A 1,613-nucleotide genomic window follows, 5' to 3' on the forward strand; every position below is an offset into this window, starting at 1 on the left:
ACGACTTGAAAGTCACATTCAGACTGAGAATTCTCGGGCCTCGGAGCTGGGCACCAGCAAGCACACAGCCGGCCCCAGCACAGACCACCCACCCCTGCTGCCCCAGCTCTGGCTGTCCCTGAGGGGCCCCGTGTGCATGCATGTGGACGCCAGTCCTGCCAGGGGCTGAACCACCCTGAGCTTCGGGGTGTAAACCCCAGTGGTGAGAGCCTTGGAGGCTGGGGAAGAGGCCCACGCAACACACTGATAACAGATGTAATAAGCACAGTTAAGAATCTTAAAAGAACATAAACATTTACTCATAAAATACCATATTCTCGCAATAGGTTTACACAAAAAAATTCGACTGGGAAGAAAAAGACCGGGTTATTACAACGCGGAAAACCCACTACGGGACGAGGCCCTCACACGTGACACTCAGGTAACATGGGGTCAATCCATGGCAGGAGCCGGTCCAAGACACCGAACCACCCCACTGAGAGAACCGAGCTTATTGGTTCTGGGCCATATCTCAGGCAGCTACACCGCCATTGATTAAGAAATTAGCTTAAATTACTACATTCGTGCCGCATCTCCAGCAGTGAAAAACTTAGAAATAATCAAAAGGCCAATTATAAATTGTCAAGTAAATCGTGGTACACAGTAGGGTACCAAAATGAAATATTACGCGGCCAGTAAAAATGACCACCTGATGAGTACGGGAGCACGCGAAACGTTAATGGCATAACGTTAATTGTTGAAATCGCGGAGCGTGGGCTCTGAGCGGCACCACTGCACTCACGGGCAGCGCCGCACAGGGACAGGCAGAGACGCAAGGGTCCCAGACACTGCACCCTGCATTTTTTGTTTCGTATCAATTATTCAGAGATTTGTATTTTCTCATTAAGGACGAGGAAAACCCGCACGGCTAGGCTCAGCTATACCTCCCTGTGGAACTTACTTCGAGACTGCCCGGAGAAGGTGACCCGCACTGCGGACGCCGTCATCGGCAGGGACTCCGCCCGCGGCCAGCCTGGGCAGCGAACGCAGAAGGTCCCAGACGTGAGGCTGCTGCTGAAGGCGTTCCAGCTTCGAAACCACCTCCTCCGTCTTGTTGAGATCCCGCTGACAGAAAAAGATACCAAGATTCCCTTTTCAGTTTCATGAATCGGTTAAATGATTACGAGGTGGGTACGAAGGTGTAGAACATCGTCCCCCTGGCGGCAGAGACCATGCCTGCTACGTGACTGTCGTCAACAGAAGGCACGTAAGCTATTCTGTTGGGCTGATTTTCTTTAAGCCGTGAAAGCATGGACAAGGAAAGAGAGGGGGGAGCCCGTCTCTGCGACACGCCGCACCGGTTTCTAAGACAGAGAAAGATCTCGGAAGTAAATGAAGGATTGTTCGAGCACGAACGAAAGTGGAATGTCCATCGTTACGCCGGGGCGTCCGTTACTGCAGCTGAACGCGACCGTGACCGACACAATGTCAGTGAGTAAACACTTCCTCGCACAGAAATCCTCAGCTCCCCCGCCCCCTCCACCCAAGGGGCTGTTTTTGACGGCACACCCCAGAATCTTCGTCTGAAGAAAGGTAAATAAAAACTTATGGCTAAAACGATATTTTGCCAACAC

General features: G+C 51.8%; 1 protein-coding gene across 1 annotated transcript in view; it reads right to left on the bottom strand.

Moving 5' to 3' along the window:
* ABCA13 (ATP binding cassette subfamily A member 13) overlaps positions 1-1,613 on the bottom strand; it is a gene marked incomplete at its 3' end in the record, with an annotated part of 90,591 nt that overhangs the window by 69,964 nt on the left and 19,014 nt on the right. Inside the window, exon 4 of the mRNA XM_023524172.1 lies at positions 941-1,130. Coding sequence (XP_023379940.1) covers positions 941-1,130 — 190 coding nt within the window. The remainder of the gene's footprint in view (positions 1-940; positions 1,131-1,613) is intronic.

Source organism: Pteropus vampyrus, unplaced genomic scaffold (genome assembly GCF_000151845.1).
Source record: "Pteropus vampyrus isolate Shadow unplaced genomic scaffold, Pvam_2.0 Scaffold449, whole genome shotgun sequence".
NCBI classification, from domain to species: domain Eukaryota; kingdom Metazoa; phylum Chordata; class Mammalia; order Chiroptera; family Pteropodidae; genus Pteropus; species Pteropus vampyrus.